Source organism: Camelus bactrianus, chromosome 5 (assembly GCF_048773025.1).
Source record: "Camelus bactrianus isolate YW-2024 breed Bactrian camel chromosome 5, ASM4877302v1, whole genome shotgun sequence".
Lineage (NCBI taxonomy): Eukaryota > Metazoa > Chordata > Mammalia > Artiodactyla > Camelidae > Camelus > Camelus bactrianus.
The window spans coordinates 103096672-103119962 of record NC_133543.1 but is presented as its reverse complement, the minus strand read 5'-3'; the positions used below and the strand labels follow the sequence as shown (position 1 = coordinate 103119962).

General features: G+C 49.3%; 1 protein-coding gene across 2 annotated transcripts; it reads right to left on the bottom strand.

Annotated features, from left to right (window-relative positions):
• Positions 1–1290: 1290 nt before the first annotated feature.
• Positions 1291–22103, bottom strand: ASB1 (ankyrin repeat and SOCS box containing 1). 2 transcript variants are annotated; one of them, XM_074364627.1, is made up of 5 exons: positions 21774–22103; positions 17524–17665; positions 14738–15040; positions 7835–8220; positions 1291–6594 (listed from the first exon to the last, which is right to left on the bottom strand). In XM_074364627.1, the coding sequence occupies exons 1-5, from the start codon at positions 21796–21798 to the stop codon at positions 6467–6469; spliced, it is 984 nt and encodes a 327-aa protein (XP_074220728.1). In that variant the 5' UTR covers positions 21799–22103; the 3' UTR covers positions 1291–6466. The 2 variants fall into 2 exon arrangements, with proteins under 2 accessions (XP_074220728.1, XP_074220727.1); XM_074364626.1 differs by lacking the exon at positions 21774–22103 and adding an exon at positions 21374–21725.
• Between the last annotated feature and the right edge of the window lie 1188 nt (positions 22104–23291).

Sequence of the window (23291 nt, the reverse complement as noted above, 5' to 3'; positions counted from 1 at the left end):
AGTTCTCCTTAATTTATTGGAATCCACTGCTCCGTGTGTGTGACCTTCTCTGGCACATCTGGCACTGGCACCCTTACTCCCTTCTGGCTGGTGAGACTCCCCAGGAAGGAGGACTCAGCCTGTTTCCTGAGCTGAGGATTTTACACACTGAAGGCTGACGTCATGCCTCCTTTCAGGCTCCCACTGGGCTGGGGCAGGGCCAACGGCCCAAGCGGGCGGAGGGGAGTTGTAACTGCTTCCTAAACTGGCTCTCAGCCAGTCCTCCTGCTTTCAGCCTTCTTCACATCCACTTATGGAGGTACCTGGAACTGCCAGTTCCAGAGCCTCTGGGAGCTTTGCGATAAAACCGGATTCTCAGATGTCTTCATTTCTTTCTTACAGCGTCTCAGGTGCTTTCGAAGTCAGTAACCATTTACCTATCCTCTGGCGTTTCCAAAATTTTGTTGCTATTTACAGTCACCTTAGTGGATTTATACTTTTAAAAAAATTAAAATTCCCCCTAATTTTAATGGGGTTTCAGGGAGGAGCTGTGGTAAACGACCACATGTAGCTGTAAGAAGTCTGGGAAATGAAGACCTTATTCAGGGAATTCCAGTCTCCAGCTAAAGCTGTGGGTTCTATTATCACACAGAGAGACGACGGAGAGTGAAGGAAAACTAGCAATCTCTGCCATACATATGCAGCTGGCTCTGAAGTACAAGAAGGTGAGGCCACTTTTCAGTGGAGCAGGAGAGGTGTACATATGGGAGTAGGGAGTTGGGAATCAGTGTGAAGAATGAAGAAAATATCTGAAATAGCAAATACAGAAGATGCTAGGGAGTTGCTAGTTGCTGAGAGATAAATGTCTTTATTTAGTTCATTCATTCCTCAGTTCATCCCAAAGCTTCACACCTCCCCCTCCCCCTGTCAAAATAAGTCGCATATAGCAGGGGCCCAGAAACAGTGGTCCCGCCCAGTCTCCACCACCTCCCCACCAGACACAGCACTGGAGGGACACGTCACTTTGAGTGAAAGCCATGTATTTCAAACACATTTAGGGGCACATTCTTTTCAAACTAGAAACCCCACTAAGTGAAACAGGCTCACCCATCCATTTAAACCTGTGCAACATTTTGGGTGCCTCCTTAGAGCATTTAAAACCCCTGTTTTAGATAAGCCCTTCTCTCCAAATCATTAGAAACCTTCCAGCGAGCTAGCGGCCTCTACCTGAATGCACATGCAAAGATTTCACATGACCGACCTCTATCCATTGCGATAAACAGTCCACAAAAGTAAGGCAACTGGGGGGAATTACAGAGGGAAAAGCATTTATTAAAGTTACAATAGCATATCAAAGATGTCCATCGTATTTTTGAAAGCTCTTAACCAGGCACGAGTGTGGGAACAGTCACGGTCCCGGCAGCTGCAGGCAAGCACGCGGTCGTTACCAAAGGAGAAAGGAAAAACTGAGGGCTGACGGTCAGCATTCCCTTCAGCACATGTGCAGGCACGTGGGCCCTGGTGCGTGTCACACCTCACGTGCCCAACACCAAGGAGAAGCAGCGGGAGCTGTGCAAACACCGCGGGGCAGAGTGGGGCACTGCTGGCTGAATTACAGCAGCACACTGATTTTACACACACAGGACAGCCATGTTCACAAGTACCACACTCAAATGGACTTAAGCACACGCGAATGGTCCTTGGTAGAGATCTGAAATCCAAGAAATAAAAAAAAAAAAACACTCCCCAGGCATTTCAAATACTAAGCAATTACACGTGAAGGCAACAGAAGTCACTCGTCTCCCTAACTCCCTTCTCCACCTGACTGTCTCCCTAGAATTCATGGTGTGTATTCCGAACATCACTGTACTTCAAAATCCACGTGTCCTTCCCATGGAATTCTCCTAGGACATGATCCCACTCACCATTTGGGTGTGCATGTCAGTTACTTTATTCCACATCAAGTGAGTCAGGCTGGGGGTGGGGGCGACAAGGGAGGTGAGACACGGTGAGCGAGGGAGAGGGGGGTCAGTGGCCAAATGAGGCACCTCCAGGAGGGGTATCGGGGCTGGCGGGGAACCCAGACCACTCAGGACTGGTCACTGAGTGCTGAGCAGGTGGCCAAGGGCACAGAAGCAGAAGGCTGCAGCCCCTGCGCCAGGAGACCCAGCACTAGCGCCATCGCCAACATTCGGGGCGCCTCGGGTGCCCAGGCCTGACGGCAGGGGCAGTCTCACTGGGAAGGCTGCACTAACTTCCCAAGAGTGTCCCTCAAGGTTTCGGGGTGGCCGGAGGCCCACTGCCACGGGGACATTTGCTCTGCGGTCTCTGGGACACAAGCACACACTTCCCACACCTCACACACTGCTCTCAGTGCTGTTCTTGGACCACCAGGCAGAGCAAAGTCTGGGATACCCTTCAGCAGTGTACAGGCTACTTTACGGCTCCGAGAGGGACTTCTCAGCAAATAAACGTACCCTATGGCTAGACTGTGGGTCCCCGAGGCTGGATTTTAGAGACTGGCAAACTTAAAAAGAAATTCTGGGGTTTAACAAAGGGCAGCCAACATTTTATTCTGCAACCAAGAGCATTTTTAAAAATAAAAATATTGCCCTCTATTACCACCTTCCTTACAGAAAAGGACATTTTATCACCTCAACTAGGAAGGCCATAATCTCAGAACAAAAGGCAACCCTTTAAATTGAACAGACTTGACTTCCTGTATTATCTCACACATGTCCTCACACTTCTGACGTGCACAGAAGGTGCACGCCCTTGGTCCCCGTGACTCCTGCTGCCCCTGGGCACGAGGCCACGCGGACCACCAAGGGCATGGGCTGTTCCAGCACCATCATGGCCTTGAAGGCACATCCACTTAGACGAGGGATGACAGTCACAGGACAGCAGTTTACATGTCACAGGGACGGCTCGAGTGCAGAGTGCTTTCACAGACGTTCTCCAGTGTCCTCAGAAAAGCCCCGTGGGAAAGGCAGGGCCGGACCCCGCCCTGACGAGGAGGGCAGCCCCCACTGCCCACGGGCCCTGCTCGAAGCACGCGGAGCAGAGCACGCTGACCTCTAAGGCCGGTCTCCCTTTGCTCAGTCCTAACCTGTTCCCTGCTCTCTACCTCTGCAGGAACCTTCTATTTGAAGAATTAATTCATGGAGGAAAGGGGAAGAAACGAATGACAGCACTTAGGCCTGATAACAGAAATGCAGTCAACAGCAGAAAACTGCTCATTGTCCTTTCTTCTTAAAATTACCTGTTTACCAGTGCACATTGACTAAACTTACCAAATGGTAAAAGAGAGCATCAAAACTAAGCATCGCGGCCTTAAAGCCTTTCTGTGACAAGGCAGGGCATAAATAAGCAGATATGCCAATAACGTAAGTCACATGAGAAGGCACAGATATGTAGGACATTGATGGGCTGTGGAAACATACTCAAAAAACCCCACCCAGGATGCCAAAGCTGAATTCTCAGAGGTATCAACGCCGCCCCCACTGCACGCCAACCCCCGCCCACCTGTGCACAGCAGCCAAGGCCCAGAGCACAGGACTCTGTTCAACAGCTGGCAGGCACCCCAGCAGTGGCAACAGTCAGGACACTCATGGGAGCCGGCTGGGGGGACACGCGGGTTCCTTCCCACTGGTCCATCATGCCCCTCCCTGGGGAGTGCTCTGGGGCGACAGCCTCACCAGGTACCACATTTCCTTGCCACATGAGACGTCGGCAGCCCGCAGCTGAGAAACATGATTTTTATAAAGTGCTCTGATGGAGAGAGTTACTCCTTCCTATTCTGAACCCCATCTCTGCAACAAAAGGAAAAGGGAGCCACAGTGAAGTCACTCAGAACAAGAACGGCCCTAAGCAGCTATCTATTCTATTTTCAGATTCATGTTTGGCAGCTATGAAATTTCAAACTAGAGGCTGAACCTCAAAGTCGCTGGGATTCTGAAAAACAATCCCTACGGCTGGCTGGACAAGGAGAAAGCCAACCTGTCTCTGCTAAGGGAGAGCTGAGGCCCGGCCCCTGCAGACCGGCCCCGAGCACAGCATGCTCTGGGGACACACCAAGGGGCCCCAGTCCCCGGCTCACCCTCTCGCCAGTCCCACCACCTCCCGGCCAGCCCTGGGCAAAGCCCCACAGTGAGGACGAGCTCAGGCCGTTCCTTCCAGAGAGACCCTGGAAAGAGGGTCCCATCCCCGGGAAACAAGCCCTGCTTCGCTGGGCGGAGGAGCCTGACGGCTGCTCTGCTGGACCAGCCCGGCGTCCTCGCCTCTGCACCGCCCAGGGCGGCCCTGACAGGGCTGGGCCCCCTGCACCGCCAGCATTCCCAGATGCTGCTCTCCACAAAGTCTGAGAAGAGAGCCGCTCTCCTACCCAGGCTCCTACAGAAAATACCCAGCAGTGCACACCCAAAGCATCCTACGAGTCTACAGCTTGGCTCCCCTGAAAGGAACCGAAGACAAAGGGCAGCAGAAGAGGTACAGGAATTACGGTGAACTAACCACCACTCCCCACCCTCCTCTCCCAGCCCGACCAAGGTGACAAGCCACCACTTACACACCTCCAGGGACCCGAAGCCCCTCCAGTGGCCCAGTCCACCTATGAGTGGCTCGAACCTTCCCTACATCCAGGGAGAGCCCTGCCTCCCTGCAGCTCCTGCCCCAGCCACAGCCCCCCTCCTCGCTGTGGGTCTGGTCCCACCACGAGTGCCACAGGGAACACACTGAACCCCCTCTGGGCAGAAGCCCCTGCAGCACTGGCTCTGGCTGCAATGGCGCACATCGGCCAGCCCCAACTCCCCTCCTAGTGTGGGGAGCCCCTCCCGACCACCTCAGGGCCGCACCCCAGGCTCCCCGTTCTCCAACCCTGGGCCTCAGAAGCTGTCCCACACCCACACCGCGGCCTCCAGCGGCTGCATCTTCCCCTGAATCACCAATGACTCTTCTCTCCTCGGATCTCAAACGTGCATATACCGGGCAGCCTGGCTTTCCAGCACAAGTCCACATGACACATGAGGTGGGGTTTAGAATGCCATCCTGAAGTCACAGAAGATGGTGACCAGACACTGCCTGTCTGGTCGGCAAAGACACATAATGATGTTAATAAATAAACCCATATAATTAGTACAACTGTTACAAATTAGATTTCTCTCACTGAAGAAAATTTAAACATAGATTTGTAATCTGCCCATTTCTAAACACTTCTAAAGGTCAGAATCACCATGGATCCAACACAACGATCCTGAGGCCTCAAACCCCAAACGTGGTTTCCCTGGAAACAGGAGCTCTAAAGAGGCAGCTGCTGGCCCACCTGCAGACACAGCCCACACCTGGCTGCACAGCCCAGGGAGGGAGGGAGCCCTGCCCACAGCCCGGGTCGCCAGAGCTCAGTTCTCTCACTCACCACCACCCCCAGCAGGCCCAGGGAAGACTTCTGACCTCACTGCTATCCCCTTCCTTAGGTTCCAGGACCAGCTATCCAGACATCAGGTCCAAAAGAGTGAAGAGCAATCAACCAAACACCAGATGTTTTGTCCACCGGACACCAAGCGACTGAGAGCTTAGAACCATCCAGAAGAGGGCTCACTCTTCCCCTGTCTGGGACGTGCAGGGACTGGTTAGAGCTGGCAGTGAATGCTGATGGACGGTCCTTGGTCCAAATGTAGGCAGTCAATTACTGGCTAGTTCAGTGTGGGCCTCCTAAAACCAACCACCCGTCTGGAAGCTCCGCAAAGTGAGATGGCAGAGGACTCATGAGACCCGCTGGCGTGATGCTAGGCACAGGTAGGAGTCAGAACAGGTGCAGCGCTGCCGAACTCTGAGCGTTACCTAAAGAGACTGTGAAGAAACGCAGGCCTTGACTTTGGGATAATAAGGCCAACCCACGTGGGTAGGAAACCATCCCTGAATGAAGACAATTTGACACTCCCACCACAAGGAGAGTAACACTGAAGTGGCGAGGAAAGCCTGTGTATATGATAAAAGTCAAATGTCTACCCCAGGAGCAGGGGGAACAGACTAGCAAGTTCACAAGCTGCATCTCTGTACTGTACTTTTATACCAAACTCCCTTTAATCCAACCATTAAATTGAGAGGCAAACACAGAAGCACAGTTCTGGAAAGTGCTAGTTCTCCCCGCTAGGGTATCAGCAGGCCTCCAACCTCAGCCCGAACTTGCCCTCGTTTCAAGGCCCATTTCATTAATGCTCAACAGCGCAAATCCAAAACACAGATATTGAGGAAGAACAAAATTAAGTTTTGTAGGAGCCTCTCAGCTGGTACTGACCCAAGGACCATCCAAAGCCCCAAGCACCTGAGATGGGATTACAGTCCACGAGAACAAGGCTGATTCTGCTTTACCAAAGCCGAACAGGACCTAGCCAGCAGCCCAGGATGCGGCTCCCAGGGGCACGAGTCGGAGTCCATGCTCTCCGCAGCGGCGCCCTCGTCCTCACCGCCGCCCCTGCGCTCTACTCCTCTACTCGTAGAGCAGAAACCTCTTGACAGCGTCCGGCAGAGGCAGTGAGGGGATCAGGTGGAGCCGGTACTTGCCGAGCGCTCTTCTCACGGCCACACGGCACAGACTCAACAAGGTCCTGGGGACACCTGGAAGCCGTGGGAGGAAAGGGAGAGACAGAGGAAGGTGGTTAACTGAGTTCCTCTCCCGACTGGAAGGACCGAAGCTGGCTCTGACAACAGGTGGCCCTGCACTGCTGCTCGCTGCCAACTTCCCCACGTTAGAGGAGAGCGGGCTCTGGTAGGAGAGGCCTCAGCGGCACCCCCGGCTGCAGGAAGGCTGAGATCTTCATTTTCTGGGGCATCTGCTCACTGTAACAGCACGTCCTTGACTATGTTTAATTCCCTTGACAGGGAGATAAGAGCTGACCCCGACAAGTGTGAAACACAGACCCTTACGCTCTGTCAGCCTCTGCTCTTGGTAATCCCAGAAGCTCCAAGAGGGTCTGGGGAGACGGGCCGAGCAATACATGAGAGGGCAGGCTGACAATTTTGCTCTGGGTCAAAAAAGCCCAGCCACAACTCTGCCTCGTGCAAAAGGCATGGATGCAGGCAGCTTACCTCCACCTGCATGGCTCCACTGACACTAACCAGCTCTTCTGGGAAAGCTCAGCAGGGGCAAGTCTACTGATGGGGTTACGGAAATCCAGGAACAAGAACACAACAAACAGAAGTTCTGCAAGAGGTAAGGGACTGGGGAAAAGGCTGGCACTCAGATGCCCTCAGACCCAGGCGGTACTGGAGCCGGGTGAGGGCAGGTCACAGAGAGGGCCCACGGTTGGCTTCTGAGTCCCAGAGAGAGGACAACAACAAGACCAAGGCATGGATCACCACAAACCCCCAGCCATCAATTTCATTCATTTCCAGAATCGTTCTTTATAAACAAGCAAGCTGTAGGCTTTATTCTAACAAAAATGAGACTTAGCACGCAATCCAAAATGACGGTATTTGAGTGGAACTCAAGAAAGGGAAGTGAGGAGCCCTCGAGAAGGAAGGGCTTGCAATTTGTTGTAAAGCCAATACTTAAAAGCCATAAATATATGAGTGAAAGAATCTGGGATTACAAAGCAGAGCTAAGGGGTAAAGATAATACAATTCTAGGAACTTTGAGAACATGTACTTTTATATATTTCTTGGTATCAACGCTTAGTGTCTAGGAATTTAAAAAGAGAAGACTAATCTGGAAGACCATTCTAGAAAATTCTTAGTCCTAACTGAAGGTTTTGACCAAGCACTTAGCGGGAGATTTTTTTTTTCTTAACTGTTACAACTTGGTTCATTCAACTGACCTAAAGAGACCGTCAATCAGAGCTGAACTAAGGCCACTTACTTCTGGCCTCTTTGAAGACCTGCAGTGCCTCGGGGTCCACCTTCCTTCTGCCTCTCGACTCTGGGCCCAAGGATTCCCACTTCACCAGGTTCAGGTTGGCTCCGAACTCTACGAGCAGGCTAACGAAGGCCGCCTCGCAGCCGTGACGCAGGACCGCATCCATGACGCACCCGGGGGAGCCCCTGCAGAAGCCCTGCGTGTTGACAGGACCGTTGCAGTTGAAGTCAGGGTTTGCCCCAGCCTGGAGGAGCAGCTTGAAGCACTGGAGGTTGTGGTAGGCCGCGCTGATGTACAAGGGGCAGACCACCAAGGAGGTGAGGCGCCGGGAGAAGGGGGGCTGAATGTCGGGAGTCAGGTGGTGGTTGACATCTACATCGGCCCCATACCTGCGGGGAGACACGGACAGTCAGACCTTGCCGGAGGCTAACCGCAGGCAACAGATCCCTGCAGCACCCTAAGGAGACAGGTCTGAACTCCACGGAAGCTTGGAATGTGCTCACAACAAGTAACTCATCGGGGATTTCTTGCAAACCTTTGAAGATCCGATAATTCCACGGGTATTTCAACCATTTCAGAGCAAAGAAAAAGAAGGAAAACTTCCAAATTCATCTAATGAAATTGACAAAACAATAATCCCAAAACCTGAGAGAGGCCACATCGTAAAGAAAAACCACCAAGTAATTACACTTATGAGTATTAACTTAACAACCTTCAATAAAATGTTAGCAAAGAGAATCCCAAAACATTAAGAAAGCACTATACAATGACCTCATGGGGGTGCTCCAAGGATGCAAGGGTAGTGTCTGTATTAGAAACTATTAACATAATCCATCATATTCATAGAACTAAGGGGAAAATCCATGATTATCTCTACAGATGCAAAAAAGGCCTAGGACAAAACTCAACACTTATGCATATTTTAAAATATTTAATAAAACAGAAAGTGATGGATATTTCCTTAACATGATAAAAAATATTTCCTCAACCCAGAAGTTAGGAGCTCACCTGCGAGGGGGGAAAGGCTAGCAACTCCGCCAGGAGCAAGACACACTCTCCCACTCGCAGGCCCACTACTTTTAAAGGCATTTTTTTTTTCTTTCTAAAGTATTAGTGCAAATAGACAAGAGAAAGCAATTAGCTGATTAAGACTGGAAAGGAAGAGGTAAAACTTTTCCTATTTTCAGAGCATATGACTATGTCTGGAAAGCCCTAAATAATTAATGAAAATACAATTAACAAGCAATCAATTTATTAAAGTAGCAATTTGTGAAACCAACAGCCTACATGTATACAAACAGAAACAAATTCAAAAATAAAAATGAAAAGACCTCATTTCTGATAGCAAAATAAATTTTAAAGTGAGATATCTAAGCATAAGCTTAACAGTAAATGTAAACATCTGCAAGAGGAGAATTATAAAACCCCACTTAAAGTTACAAAAGTAGACCTACGAACATAGAAGGACACACACCACAGTCTTGGATATGAAGACTCAACATCCTTAAGATGTCACTTTTCCCTAAGTTTATTATATAAATGAAAAAACTTTTCCTAAAACTAGATGAGTTGATTATAAATACAAATAAGTAAAAATACTGTGGAGCTACCATGAGTTGATTATGAAGTTCATTTGTAAGATCAGACAGGAAAAGATGTAAAAGCAAAAATTTTTAACATGAAAATTAAAGAAAAACCTTGGCACAGCAAAAAAAAAAAAAACAGCTTAAGTAAAGTAAAACAATAAGTGAAAAATTGGGGGAAATATTACATAGGGTTAATATCCTTAATACATAAAGATCTCCTAAAAGGAAAAGATCAGTAGCCCTACAGACAAGTGAGCCAGGGATGGATACAGACACAGGCAAGGGGCTCTTAACCACACGGAAGGAGGCTCAGCCTCACTCATAACAGAAATACAAATTAAAACTGCAGGGAGATACCACTTCTCACCTATCAGATTGGGGAAAATCCGAAAGTTTATTGACCAGGCTTTAAAGAAAGAGGAAGTGTTATTCATTTCTGGGGGCCATGCAAAATGGAGCAATCCCCGCAGAGGGAAATCTGGCGACAGCATTTACCTCTGACTCATCAGTCACACTTCTTGGAATCTATTCCCAAGATACACCTGCAAAACTCTGAAAAGATGCATATGCAAGGCAATTCATTAAAACATTTTCGTAACAGCTGAAGGCAGGAGACAACCCCCAGGTTCATCAAGAGGGGACTGGCTGAATGAACTGTGGTCCATCCACATGAAGGTGCCCGGTACCACTGAGAAGGAACGGGCGCAGTGCTAGCAGTGCTCTGGAGTGACCTCCAGGACCCACCGTTTAAGTGAGAAAAGCAGGACCATGAGCATGAAGTACGCTAGTGTTTCTCCTGGGGAGGAGGCTGCAACACGAATATGTACATGACACGCACCTAGATACATACACAGTTCTGCTCACTTTCTAACAACGGGAGGATAAACCACAGAAGTTTTTAAGTCGTTATCTATAGGGCAAGGACGAGCAGTCAAGGACAGAAGCAAGACTTCTTTTTATATACTTTGTTTTATAGATTGGGCTTCGGAACCATGTAAATATACATTGTAAAAATTAAATAAATAGCAATCCCTAAAAAGTGAAAGGAAAAAACAGTGCAACCCAGCTGTGTGTCCAGCTGGTGCCGTCGTGCTCTGCCGGCCAGGATGGCTCTTCTTTTCAGGCAGACTGAACAGAACCTCCAGAGTAGCCAGACCACTCCCTGCATCAGAGTCATCTAGAAAGACTAAGACAGGAAGCACAGCAGGGCAGCTCCATGCAGCCCCCTGGGGTGGGGGCACTCCCCCGGGCCCCTGAGCTAACCTCCACAGTGGTCCCGGACTGCTCGCCTTCTGACTCCCAGAGACAGCCCAGGAGTGAGGCTGACTCTCACACGGGGCGGGTGCAGGAGCCGCCTGACCAGGAAGCCTCATTCTCCACCAGAGCCAATCACTAAATGACAACCTGCGGCGTCCCTCAAGGGACCTGCTCTTGTCACTGCCCTCAGGGACGCCCAAATATATGGCTTTCTATCAGGCATTTAGAGTTCTCCCAGGCCAAGCACACACTACTCATTGGGTCATTTTACTCTAAGCAGGGCCCCTGACCACAGCAGGGAGGGCAGCCTGGCCCAGGGTATCCGAGTCCTGGCCAAAAGAGGGTGCCTGCGAAGGACGCCGCCTGCACAGGGGCGGCAGCACAGGAGGCTGCTTACACACGGAGGGTTGGCAAAATGAGTACATTAAAAGTAAGGGGAACCACGTCTCTCAATGTCGGAAAAGAATAATAAATTAGGAAAGAGAGAAAATAGGATGACCCCTGTGGTGTTGGGCTGGATTAGAGGCATCGGGGCGAACGCTTCAACTGTCACCGTACAACTGATACAGAAACGTAGCCAGCAACATGTGCACGCGGCCTCAGCTCCGCCCAACAGCAGGGCCTGAGAACAGCGGCGTCTCATAAGCCATAAGCACCCTCGTGTCCAGATCTTGGTCTTCAAACACCACTTTCCGTGGAAAGTCACTGGAGGAATGACTAATTCCAGGGCTGAATCAGGTAAAGTGCATATGAGTCTAGAATATCTTGATAAAGGAACCACTCAGAGAATGATGGGGACGCAGCAAACGGGCACAGAGCTGGCGTGATGGGGCTCCCTCTAGCCAAATCTGAGATGGTTTGAGCATCAAAATAAGTAACAATAATAATGGATTGTAACTCCACAGGAAACTATGAGTCTAACATACATAAATGGATAAATTAAAATCCTGATGAGGAATAGGAGATATACATGGTTGCAAAGTACCTATCCACCAAATATTTACTAATTACAGAAGGAAAAAGAAGAGCTTTGTAAGAGAGAAACCTAGCAGACACCATCTTAATCAAAAGATCAGAGTGAACATCAACAGCATTGGGACCAACTGAAATCCTGTGCAACCTGATAGGCTGTAACGAGAACAGCACAGCCTCACTTCCGTGAGGCCACGGCCCAAGGTGCGTTACCTGACTCCAGTCTAAGTAAACATCAGACAGCCGGCACCTGTTTACTTGAGTGCCCACTGCCCTACAACCTGAAATGCCTCACAAATCTTGTCATCACATACTTCATCTGGACTAGGAAATGACAACGCGTAGCAAGTGATGATGGGGCCTGACATGCAGGCGTCCAGGCAGAGGGAAGAGCATTGTTTTCCAGGCCTTAATAAAAATGGCTGGCCAACACTCACAGCCAGCAATCACGTTATATCACCTGTCTCTTCAGCACTGTTCCAAGTATCCAAAGGAACTTCCCCCTAGAACTGACACCCTGCCTCCCAGCAGCACAGACCTGAAGAAGAGGAAGGATGGGCACACCAACCAGGGAGCTCACACAACAACCTGCTTCCCCGCCGATGCCACACAGCATCACCACACACTGCAAATACAAGTATCACCCATTCTCCAAGATACTCCAGGAGTGACGAGAGGAACATTCTAAAACTCATACCAAACCAAGCAGAAACTAGTATTTCACTTCATACACTCAACCAATTAAAAGAACTAGATTTCAAGCAGTGATTTTTTTTTTCCCCTCTTTATTCTTAGCAATGTGTCTTCCAAAATGTTTGTAATTTTGGGCGGAATGACAATCTGGTATTAGCTGAGCTGTGGGAAAGACAGCCCTTCAACCACTCATAAAAATCTACTGGATGGGGTCCAGTTAATTTTAATCCTGAATATTTTCCAAAATTCCCCTACTGCTTTTAACATCACTGGCAAGGAACCACTGGGACAACTCCATAAATCAGTATAACTTTTGCACATACAGAAATACCACTCCTCACTGTTTAAAAAAAAATCAGCAATATATATCAAGGGAAATCAGAAGTAACAAAGTGGAGGTTACCTGCAGAGGAACAGCAAATCACAACAAAGCAGAGCCCTGCCTACAGGGGTCAATGACTTAGGGAAGGCAAGAGTTGAGTTTAGATTATATTTAGATTATATTATCTGTTCAGTAATTTAACCCTATTTTCCAAAAGTCAATTATCTGGTAATTTAGAATACAGAAAACCTTTCAATAGAATAATATATGTTCTTGGTACCTCATTATAAAAGTAATGTCCTGTGCTCCAGCGGGAGAATAAGAAGCCTCACTAATGTTTTCTCAAGAAGGGCATCTGTATGTGTACTTCTGAAAGTCAAGCCTGCAGTTAATTCAAAGCAGTTGTGCATCATGAATTGACTGAAATGCCCAATGGGATTTCTGGACCAAGATGAAATTTCATGGATTGACCCTACTGAAAACCATTTCCAAACTGATGACTTACAATCTCCAAGATGCAAAGATACAAGACTGAGGTGGCATAGATTATCAGGCTAAAAATCCTTAAAAAGAAGGGGAAAAAAGCATCACATCTTTATCACCCTCTAATAAAACCACCATATTAACCTTCACCTATCTTTCCAATAGCCAAGTCCATAGCCATTCCATAAAACCTTTTGATGTAATAAATTCATCCTCAGCACCTAATTTAAAATCTATGTTCTGCACTGGGCAGGGGGAAATGCCAGGTCCGGGCTTGTCAGACCACCTCAACGGCTATGATCCTTCCCAGCACTGACAATCAGCTACCTAAACTGCACTCGGTCCAACCGCAGAACCGACAGCCTCCAGAGAGGAAGGGAGGGAAAAAGCATCTTTGGTAGAAAAAAGTCATTGCAGACACGGGAATGAAAATGCAATCTGGTTCAAATTTTTTAAAAGGTAACCATTAGGACCATTAAAATAAGACGATAAACCATCTAAAATAATAAAAAGGGAAAGCAAAGAAAACGCAGATCATAGAACACAGACAAAAAATAAAGGTACAGTCAAGAAACAAAGAAAACAAAAATAGATCTGACATCAGCTATGGCGATGAAGCTAACTGTATTAAAAAAACTCCCAGACAGTCAAACAGTAAAAGTGAAGAATTACGTCGACCCATTAAGATTAAAACTAAACGTTACAGAATGCTGCATCAAAGAGCCCTCAGTGAAACCAATGGTTCCCTTTTGTTTTGATAAAGGGCATAATCCCCAAGCAAGAACTTCTATGAGCCGAATTAGCATCAAAACGTGTTAAGCAAAATTATTAGAAATACAAGGGGAAACTGATAAATCACAGCAGAGACTGGAGATTTATAGATTTCTCTGAATTTTGGGCAGATCCAACAGTTAAAAATGTAAAAAACAAGAGAGGGAATCTGCAAAACGTTAAGTGAGGTTTGTAATATGCAAACAAAACACCCATGGTCGTGTACTTTGTTACAAGCACCCACAACAATGTAGTCTGACATTTTAAAAAAGATTTTTTTTTAATCAAAGAAACTTCAACATGGAAATTATACGGTTCGTATTATCTGAGCACAGTACAGTAAAATTAGAAGGTCACAGAAGTTCTTATTAAAACTTTTTCCTCCATAACTGTAGGAGGAAATCAGTTTCAATCATACCTATTTAAAAATGAGGAAAAAGCTCAGCAGACATAGCCAAAGCTACGGGCACAGAAATCAGCAACCTTGAAAGTTTACGTTACCGATCAAGAAAAAAATGAGTAAGCGTTCAACTCAAAAAGTTGGGGGGGGGAGATAAAATTGAGAAAAACGGGAAAAAATCAAGATGAAAATAGAAATTCTTCAGTAAGCAGAAAAATAAGAGAACTGATAAAGCTAAGCAGCAGCTCTTTGAAAAGACTAAGAAACCAGACAAATCCTCTAACAAGTCTAATTGGAGAGAGAGAGGGAAAAGCAAATACAGAGAGTAAGGAATAAGAACGGGGCTGGGGAACCAGCAGACCTGGCACGTCCCCGGTGGTGGCCCTCTCAGGGCGATGGTGGCCAGCCTGTGCAGTACTGACCTGATGAGGGCCTTCAGGATGTCCGCCCTGCCCACGCGAGAGGCGTGGTACACAGGGGTGCTGCGATGGTGCCGGCTTCCATTGGGGTCAGCACCAGCCTCGAGGAGGATCTGGGCACTCTCCAGGTGCCCATTCACCACAGCTACGTACAGAGCCGTCTGTCCCTTCACGTCCACCAGATCCACCTCGGCCCCCTTCCGGATCAGGAAGTCCACGCAGTTCCCGTGGCCTGCAGTGGCTGCAATGCGCAGGGGTGTGCAGGGGAGCCAGCCACAGCACCAGACAGACTTCTCGTTGATGCGGCTAGGAGAGAACACCGGGGAGCCAGGCTGTGGGGGGTGCCGGGGACCCACCAGCTGCTCTGCCTCCCCCCACGCGGGGGCTTTGAAGCACAGAGTCGGAGGGCAACCTCTGCTTTACTAACGCATCCAGTGTGCTCTGTTTCCTGAACTGCTTTCACATACTTACCCTGCTGGATCCATGCCTGCCGCAAGCAAGAGATAAAGTGAGAGCCCCGCGCTACAGATGAGGAAACTCGAGGCACAGGTAGACTGCTGAGCACTAGGGCTAAGATCTCGAACTGCCTGAAATACACAGTGGGTCCCGGTTCCTCCTTCAGCTGTGAACTTGCTTCCACTGGCCAAGGAGGCCAAGGAACGCTCCAAGGACTCAACACCAAAGAAACAGAGCAACAGAAAAATATTAAGAAACCAGAGATTCACTGAACCCAAGGATAAGAAGAAAAAAAGTACCTGAAACAGCTATAGGAAAATACTTGGTCTAAGACCTAGCTGAGCTCTACTTTGTTCTACTGTTATAACTGAAAACTTAAGGTTTCCTTTAAACTTGAGTCATTCATATTAAATATTTACACACAGGCAGAAGACCTAAACAAGCAATTCTCCAATGAAGACATATGAATGACAAATACGCACATGAAAAAATGCTCAATATCACTATTTATCAGAGAAACACAAATCAAAACTACAGTGAGGTATCACCTCATACCAGTCAGAATGGCCATTATTCAAAAGTCCACAAACGAAAAATGCTGGAGAGGCTGTGGAGAAAAGGGAACCCTTCTACACTGTTAGTGGGAATATAGTTTGGTGCAGCCATTGTGGAAAGCAGTATGGAGATTCCTCAAAAGACTAAAAATAGACTTACCATATAATCCAGCAATCCCACTCCTGGGCATATATCCAGAAGGAACCCTACTTCAAAAAGATACCTGCACCCCAATGTTCATAGCAGCACTATTTACAATAGCCAAGGCATGGAAACAACCTAAATGTCCGACAGATGACTGGATAAAGAAGTTGTGGTATATTCAGACAGTGGAATACTACTCAGCCATTAAAAAATGACAACATAATGCCATTTGCAGCAACATGGATGTCCCTGGAGAATGTTATTCTAAGTGAAGTAAGCAGGAAAGAAAAAGAAAAATACCATATGATATCATTCATATGTAGAACTGAAAAAAAAAAAAAAAAGACAAATGAACTTATATATAAAACAGAAACAGACTCACAGACATAGAATACAGATTTGTGGTTGGCGATGGGGGTGGGAAAGGACAGACTGAGAGTTCGAGATTTGCAGATACTGACAGGTATATATAGAATAGATAAACAAGTTTATACTGTACAGCACAGGGAAATATATTCAACATCTTGTAGTAGCTCACGGTGAAAAAGAATATGAAAATGAATATATGTATGTTCATGTATGACTGAAAAATTGTGGACACCAGAAATTGACACAACATTGTAAACTGACTGTAACTCAATTTAAAATAGATAAATAAATATTCACACACAATCTATCTAATTTTAATTTCTCTGTATGACAATCCTTTCTGGAATTTAAACAGGAATAGCTGTTCTGATGAAACAGTGCTAAAACACTAGAAGGGAAAGAAGAAAGAAATCTATTCCTGTAGTGTTAGAAGTACTTCTTTTGGGAACTATCCACAAAAGTGGCATTAGTTTTAGTGTCAATACACAGGCATTTCTTCTATCAGCTCACTGCCAGCCAACCCTGAAGGGGAAACAGAAACAGAAAAAGCCCAGAGGAGTTTCTGGTTCCAGGTGAGCTCCACATCTGTTTGGGGTGCCCATCCTAGACACACAGGGAGCAGGAAGGCTCTCTGTGCTCCCGCAGGTGTCTCAAGTGGGGAGAAGTAAAAGATTCCAACGCTTGAGCCAGTTTGGAGCAACTCGCAGGATCTGGCAAGGCGACAGGCAGGGCATCGTCAACAAAAGGAACAAGAAGGTGGGCACCCAGCTTCTCCCATGGGGATGAGACAGCTGGCCTGAGCCCCAAGCCCTGGAGGCAGGTGACTGAGAACCCGAGAAGCCAGAGGAGAGTGTGTCAGGGACAGTGTACAGGTTTGGTATGTCAGGACATCTGGACCCACAGGGGGATGACAATGAAGATAATTAAGGAAGGAGAATTTACGGATACAGCTTAGGATAAAGAGCCAGAAGAGGTACCCATCACGGAAGATGACACCCAGAGAGCAGCAGGAGTTGCTGGAGAATGTAAACTTCAATGACAGGATGGACTTGAACTCGGGTCTCCCGCCCGCACTACCTGGCGATCTCCTACAAGTCTGAGCATGAGTCCCTCAGTCACCTCTGCCCTGTCCTCTAACACTGGGAAGCATCGGGGTCTTCACCAGTGAACCCGAGACGGCCATGCCTCCCTCCCGGATCAGTCTTAGCTTCGTGCAGACCCACAGGGGACCAAGCACAGGGCCGGTCCAGGGCCGCGCTGCTCACCTCCGGTAGCTTTCCTCTTGCAGCAGGGTCCTGAGGGTCTGGAGGTCCCCCACGTAGGCCGCGTCATGGAGCCGCGTGTCCTCACAGTGCTCCAGCGGATGGTCACAAAACTGCTCCCTCAGCCACTCCTTCAGATTAGGACCTGCGCTGAAGAGAGGGGCACCTGTCAGCTCAGGCAAACCTCACCAATGCCTAACGAAAGGGGCGCCATTGGCAGCGAGCCCTTCCTCTCCCAGCTACTCTCAAGAACAAATCATTCCCATGCTCCAGAAACTTCCAGAGCACAGAAAAATACAGGAAGTCTGCCTTAATGAAGACAGCACATTACTGACACCAAATCTGACAACTATAAAAACGTTGGTGGGGTGGGGAATAACGAGCCAAAACTACTTAAGAATAAAAAAGATTCTAAATAAAATATTAGCAAAGTGAAATTTTAAATACGTATCAAAAAATCACCATAAAATCATTCTATTGCAAAAATGTTTTAATACTGGGAAAAACCATATAACCATCTCCTACATTACAAAAAGACACGAATTTGGCAGAATTCAACAGCCAAAATAAGACTACTACTGGCAACGTGAATGACTCTACCGTGCTGATCTGGGTAATGGCCACGCCACGGGGGAGTCTGCGAGAGGGACACATCTGACTGTAAGCTAAGGTAGGTGCACTTTACTGAATACAAGCTGCACCTCAGTAAAAAGGAAAAAAATTTAAATATCTGCATACAAATAGAAAGCCAGCCCTATATGATGAAGACTGGAAAACTGGAAAACAAAGAAAAGAAAGTAAAAATAAATAAATAAATGATGAAAACCACACCATGTGCTGGGATGAGAATCCACGCTAGAAAAATGCTAAATGATACCAAATAAATTAAGATGTTTAACAAATCTCTTTCAGGTTTTTACATGAAGTGTGACAAAAATATTCTAAAAGTTTATTTGGAAATATAAATAAGAGTAACTTTTTTTTAGTACATCTATGAGAAGAGGCTACCTTACTAGAAAATAGACATTATTATCTCTCTTCAGAATAAAAAGATAAATAAATCAAACAATTAACTGCCCAGAAAAGAGCTTATTATAAATAGCTCAACATTCCAGAAAGGGGCATGGAAATCAGCGAGGAAGGGCAGGAGCAGCTGCTATAAGCTGAATGTCTGTGTGCCAAGAATGTTGGAGTCCTAAGCCCAAGGCGATGTGTTAAGAGGCAGGACCTGAGTAGGTGATTAGGTCATGAGACTGGAGCCTCTGTGAATGGGATTAGAGCCCTTAACAGAAGAGACCCTGGATAGCTCCCCGGCCCCTCCACCACATGAGGACAGAGCAAGAAGGCGGCAGCCTGTGAAGCAGGAAGCAGGTCCCCACCGGACGCTGAATGTGCCGGCGCCCTGGTCTCAGACTTCTCAGCCACCAGAGCCATGAGAAGTACGTTTCTGCTGTAGACGAGCCGCCCGGTCTGTGGAATTCTGTTCAGTATCCTGAATGGACTACAGCAAGTACTGGTGACCCCTGAACAATGCAGGTTTGATCTGCAGGAGACACTCATATGCAGATACTTTTCAATAATAAACACTACAATGCTGCACAGCCTGTGGCTGGTTCAATCCGTGGATGCCCAGGGACTTCAGATGTGGAGGACTGCCGAAAACTTACGTGCAGATCGACCCCGAGTTGTTTAAGGGTCACCTGTGGTCAACAAATGTGTACAATGAGATAACTACAGCTGACCCCTGAGTAACATGGTCCAAACTACGAGGTCCGTTTACACACAGATGTTTCTCACTAAGTACACACGACAGTCCTACACAACCTGCAGTTCGCTGAGTCCTTTGACACAGAGCTGTGAACACGGAGGGACAACTCCAAGGACAGGGACCTGTGACTGTGCGGAGGGTCGGCACCCATAACCCTGTGTTGCTCGAGGGTCAGCTGTAATTGAGTTCCCCACCTCACACTAGAGCCCAAAATAGCTCAAGATAATTAAGAGTTTTACAGACATAACCAAGCACACAGGGACACAGGGAAGAGCAGGAGCTTAGACTGCATTCATTCAGTCCCCATGGAAACACACCACCCTCGAGCGTGACCAAGCACAGTTTAAAACACACCCTTCCACGGGTGGACTCTTGTCAACGCTGAAGCTGTTTTTTACATTCAAATCAAATCTCTTTTGAGTGCCTACTGTATACAAACAAAGCTGAGCCACAGTACAACCGAGGTGGTAAGTAAGCTTCCCCAGACTCTGGGATTTACAGTTCCTTGATAGAGGTAAGACACAAGGGCCACAGGCAGATGAGCAGGGGAACAAGAGTTCAGAAACACATGGGTGACTCGAGCTAACCCCACAACCAGACCTGCAGCAGATCCACAGGGCAGGGCCACTATGCCAATCTGCCTTCGGTAGTGAGCCTCCACTGTGGCTACCCTACAGTTTCACTCCACAGAGTGCAAAAGTTCCAAGTAGGAGTGAGTAAGATTCAGAAGGTGGAAGGAGACTGCCAGAAAAGCGGGAGCCGTGAAACTTTTGCTAAGTTGCCCTCGAGGCCTCCCTTTGCTGGCCCCTCTTCAACCCACCACCTGGCCCAGCTCAGCACAGCCTCCTCTCCCCCAGCTCCAGATCCAAGACAATTTCAAGTTTGCATTTTTCTGACCAGCTTCTCCAACAACACAACTTCCCAACATAGCACTTAAGCTTTAATTGTGGCTCCTCTACTCCCAGGCCTGCAACTTGCTAAATAACCACTATTGCCTGGGTGTTAAAAAGAGCACCTGGATGTAAGGCAGACTCAGTCTTCCTGCCACAAGACTCTCCTCCATACTGAGAAGCAGCTGTCAGTCCTCCTTCTGCCACTGAACACCTCTCAGTCCATCCCTCAGTCTCACATGAAATGATGGCCTGGACCCAAGGTCCTGGCTGTCCCTGGGATGAAAGTCAATACCAACCAAAGCCCAGGATGGAAGGGGCTTTGTCTGGCTTATTTTTGTTCACTGGGGTATCTCCAGCCCCAGTAAGGTTCAGCCAATGGTAGGTCCTCAGTAAATGTTTGCTGAATGAATAGATGGAGGGAGGGCTGGATGGATAGATGAAAAAACGCTACTTGCACGGGTCTCCAAGTCAACCTTACAGCTTAAATTATGGCATATTTAAGAGTTAGAGTAACTAACTTTGGTGGGGTATCTCTTCTCCAGAGACACAGATGTGAGTGTAACAGGGCAAATTCACACACACACACACGTTAAGAGGAAGCCTCTCCCGAACGCGGGCAAACGCACTTTCCCCGCAAACTCACATTTGCGTAGTAGGACTACCTCAAGGTGGAGACCCTTAGTCAGAAGGCTGCTGTGGGCAGCGGCTGTGAGCCTTTCCAGCCGCCTAAACCGAACTATGTCAGGACTGCCTCCTCCGCCGGGGGGCAAGGGCCGCTGGACATGCTGTGTCACCGACAGCTCGCTGGGGAGGCGTTATCGCGTCCCTCGCCTATGCCTGGGGGAGGGGATGCACCGGCCGCAGCAAAGGCACCCGCCCTCCCGAGGGCGGCCCTCCGGGGGCCTTCCGGACGGGTGTGCTCGGAGCTGGCGGAGGTCCTGTTTCCACAGTTCGGGGCCCAGCGAACCCCTACAGGCTAACGGGCGGGCAGTCACAGTGCAAGTTCCACAGGAGAGGAAATCGGCGCGAAGCCGAGAGGAACACGGCGAGCCGCGCCGACCCGACCCGCGGCAGCGGGGCGCGGCTCCGGGCCTGGCCGGCCGCGGGCCCAGACGCAGGGCCCGGCCCGGGCACAGCCGCCTCGGCCCCCGCCCCTCACGGCCCCATGGCCCGGCGGCCAAGCGCACGTTACCTGCGGACCCCGGTCCGGCCCGCCCGCCGCCCTCCGCCATGGGCGCTCCGGCCTTCGGCCCGTCAGCAGCCCGCCCCCTCCCCGGCGGCGCCGACCGGAAGCAGCGCGGCCGCAACCACTTCCGGCGCCTTCGGCAGGTGGGCTGCGTCGGGGGCGCGGCTTCCGGCGGGCGCGCTTCCCTCAGGGGCTGCTGGTGTCTCTTGCCGGGCGCCCGGGCCTCCACCTCACGGTTCTCCTCCCGGCGGGAGGACGAACCCACGCCCGCGCCGGGTCGCGCGCTGTCGGGGTCGCGTGCTCGGGGGCAGAGGGTGCAGGCTCTCGGGGGCGCGCGCCGTCGGGCCCCCGCCAAGGCTGTTTTTCTCCGCAGAAGAAACTGAGAAGTCTGGAAAAACTCGCTCACCTGGAGGGCGGGGCCTAATTTGCATGCCCTGAGGACTCTGGTTGGCGGGCCGGCCCCGCCCCCGCTGAAAGGGCGTGGCCTTCTGCCTGGAGTACGCCGGCGGGGCCGCCGGAGGTTGGCATGCGGGTTCGAATCCCGAGAGATCCAGGCTGATGGGGCGGGCGTCTGGTGGGAGTGCCGGCGAAAGGAGGCCCGCACCCGGCAGCAATGGCTCAGCTCTGGTGTTTTCCAGGAGCAGCCCCGGGAGAGCGTGGCCGCGAAGGTGCGCGGACTTACAGCTCTGTTCCTTGGAACAAGTTCTGTTGGAGAGGCACCGCCGGGCTGGGCGTATATTACTGTGGTATTAGGTGACGGCTCCCCCAAAATTCCTTCCATGAAGATCTGTCAAAACACAAAGCGTTTATTGAATAAATTCGTGAACAAAGGAATAACTTGCACACTCGTTAAAATGTTGTCAAACCACTTGTACTGAGTTTTGGTTTGTAAGCATGGATTCCTTTGGCTCCTTCCATGCGCCCCACGCAGTAGAGAGAAGGCTTTTGCACGAGGTGAAGGAGGGCTCCAGCAGACGGGCAGGGAGGGGACACTGAGAACAGGTGAAGAGCGGGTTCCAAGCTTTCGAGGTGGAGGAATTAAAGCTACAGCAGGGGACCCCACCCCCACCCCAACAATCATGTGCGTGACCCGCAGGCCTGCCTTGTGTTGTAAGGACTAGGCTGGAGTAAGGAGAGCCACGCTGACGGGAACTGGTGTCCCCAGGAGGATGCTCAGATGCACTGGGGGCACCAGCTGGGCTGCAGGGCAGGCGGGCCCGCGGGCGTGGAGGTGGAGCGTGGGGGGGAGGGGCCTCCTGCAGCTCTGTTTGGATTTGATAAGGGCAGAGAGCACCACTGGCCTGAAGGAGCGGAGTGCCGCCCCCAGCGCTGCAGTGCCCGGAGCCGGGGACGTGCCCCGCCCACCTGCACCAGACCTGCACGTGGGGCCTGGGAGCCTGAAACACACAGACACCGGGAAACAACCCAGGTGTGCATCAGCGATGAACGGCTAAACAGTGTGGTCTAGCCATATGGTGGGACATTATTCAGCCTTAAAGGGGAAGGAAATTCTGACGTGTACTACAGCATGCCTGACCCTTGGGGTGTTACGCTCACTGAAGGAAGCCAGTCACAGAAAGACTAACACTGATTCTGCTCATGAGGCTCCTAGAATAGTCACATTCATAGAGACAGAAAGTAGATGGCGGCGCATGGGTCGGGGACTGAAAGTGAGGAGTTAGTTGTTTGACGGGCACGGAGTTTCAGTTTGGGAAGATGATAAAGTTGGAGAATGGTTGCACGATGATGCTAATGTACTTACTGCTGAACTGTACGCGTAAGATTAAAATGGTAAAGTTATTAGGGATATCTAACCATAATTATAAAAAAAAAAAAAAAAAACCGCAAGCCTGACCCCACCCCCACTCCAGAGATGCTGATGCAGCTGGTCTAGGGTGTGGGCTGCACATCAGGATTTGGGGGC